Here is a 966-nt window from a genome sequence, read left to right as displayed (position 1 = left end):
AATACCACCAACAGCCCAACACCAAGTGTTGATTATTCAACTTGTCGGCGCTATACCGACTGTAATATTGCTAATGCAACAAATTCAACGATGCTATGTGGCGATGATAATATAACTTACGCCAATCAATGCTATTTTGATGTTGTTCAAAGTATCCCATCGTATGCTAAACCAGTTAAAATTGTCAGTCATGGAAAATGCCCAATTAAATGCCGTGATATTAAATGTGATGCCTTCCGTCATAGCCATCCAATTTGTGGGAAGAATCAATTTGGTAATCAAAATTTTCCAAATTGGTGCGATTACTACAAAGAAAAATGTTTAAATCCGTCTCTACAATTTGTTAAATATGGTGAATGTGATCCTGCTGATGAAGATCCCGTTCAACAAGTCGATTACTGTAACTGTCAATTTAATTGCGATAGTAATCAAAAAGCAACTCTTTGCAAAGATGGCCGACAATGCATTACCCCATGCTTTTACAAATCATGCCAATGTGGTACGCGCAATAACAATGTTTCCGTTGAAGATTGTATCGAAATCTATACTAAAAGTGTAAGTAAAATTAGCTTTAAAATTTCAATTTTAATTATGCATTTGCCAATTTTTCATCATCAATTTTATTCTGGTTAAATATGTCGGTGTTTTAAATTTTATAGCATTTGCTATTAGATATTGAATACTATATAATTTATAGTAGTAATTCGCTTGCTGTCATTGTTGCTACAAATTAAAGTAAAATTTTTCAATATTTTCCATTTTAGACAATGAAGTAAAATCGCTGATTTAACATCTAATCAACGCTTTATAACTTTACGTGGTTCAATACCCGGTCCAATAAAATCATATGCTGAATAAAATCGAATCTTTTTTATAGTAGATCAAATCTTTTACATATATATATGCTCGTATATTGTGTAAACACCTGATTCTATACGCATAGCGTAAGCTCAATACTAAGGACAG

At 32.2% G+C, this 966-nt stretch overlaps 1 protein-coding gene across 1 annotated transcript in view; it reads left to right on the top strand.

Moving 5' to 3' along the window:
* The window catches only part of TRIADDRAFT_61048 (uncharacterized protein), a gene marked incomplete at both ends in the record, with an annotated part of 5,128 nt that extends 4,394 nt beyond the window's left edge, over nucleotides 1–734 (top strand). The window contains 2 exons of the mRNA XM_002117064.1: nucleotides 176–555; nucleotides 660–734. Of these exons, the coding sequence (XP_002117100.1) occupies nucleotides 176–555; nucleotides 660–734 (455 nt within the window). The remainder of the gene's footprint in view (nucleotides 1–175; nucleotides 556–659) is intronic.
* Between the last annotated feature and the right edge of the window lie 232 nt (nucleotides 735–966).

The sequence above is a fragment of the Trichoplax adhaerens genome, genomic scaffold (genome assembly GCF_000150275.1).
Source record: "Trichoplax adhaerens TRIADscaffold_21 genomic scaffold, whole genome shotgun sequence".
NCBI lineage: Eukaryota > Metazoa > Placozoa > Uniplacotomia > Trichoplacea > Trichoplacidae > Trichoplax > Trichoplax adhaerens.
This window is presented reverse-complemented; position numbering and strand designations above follow the sequence as displayed.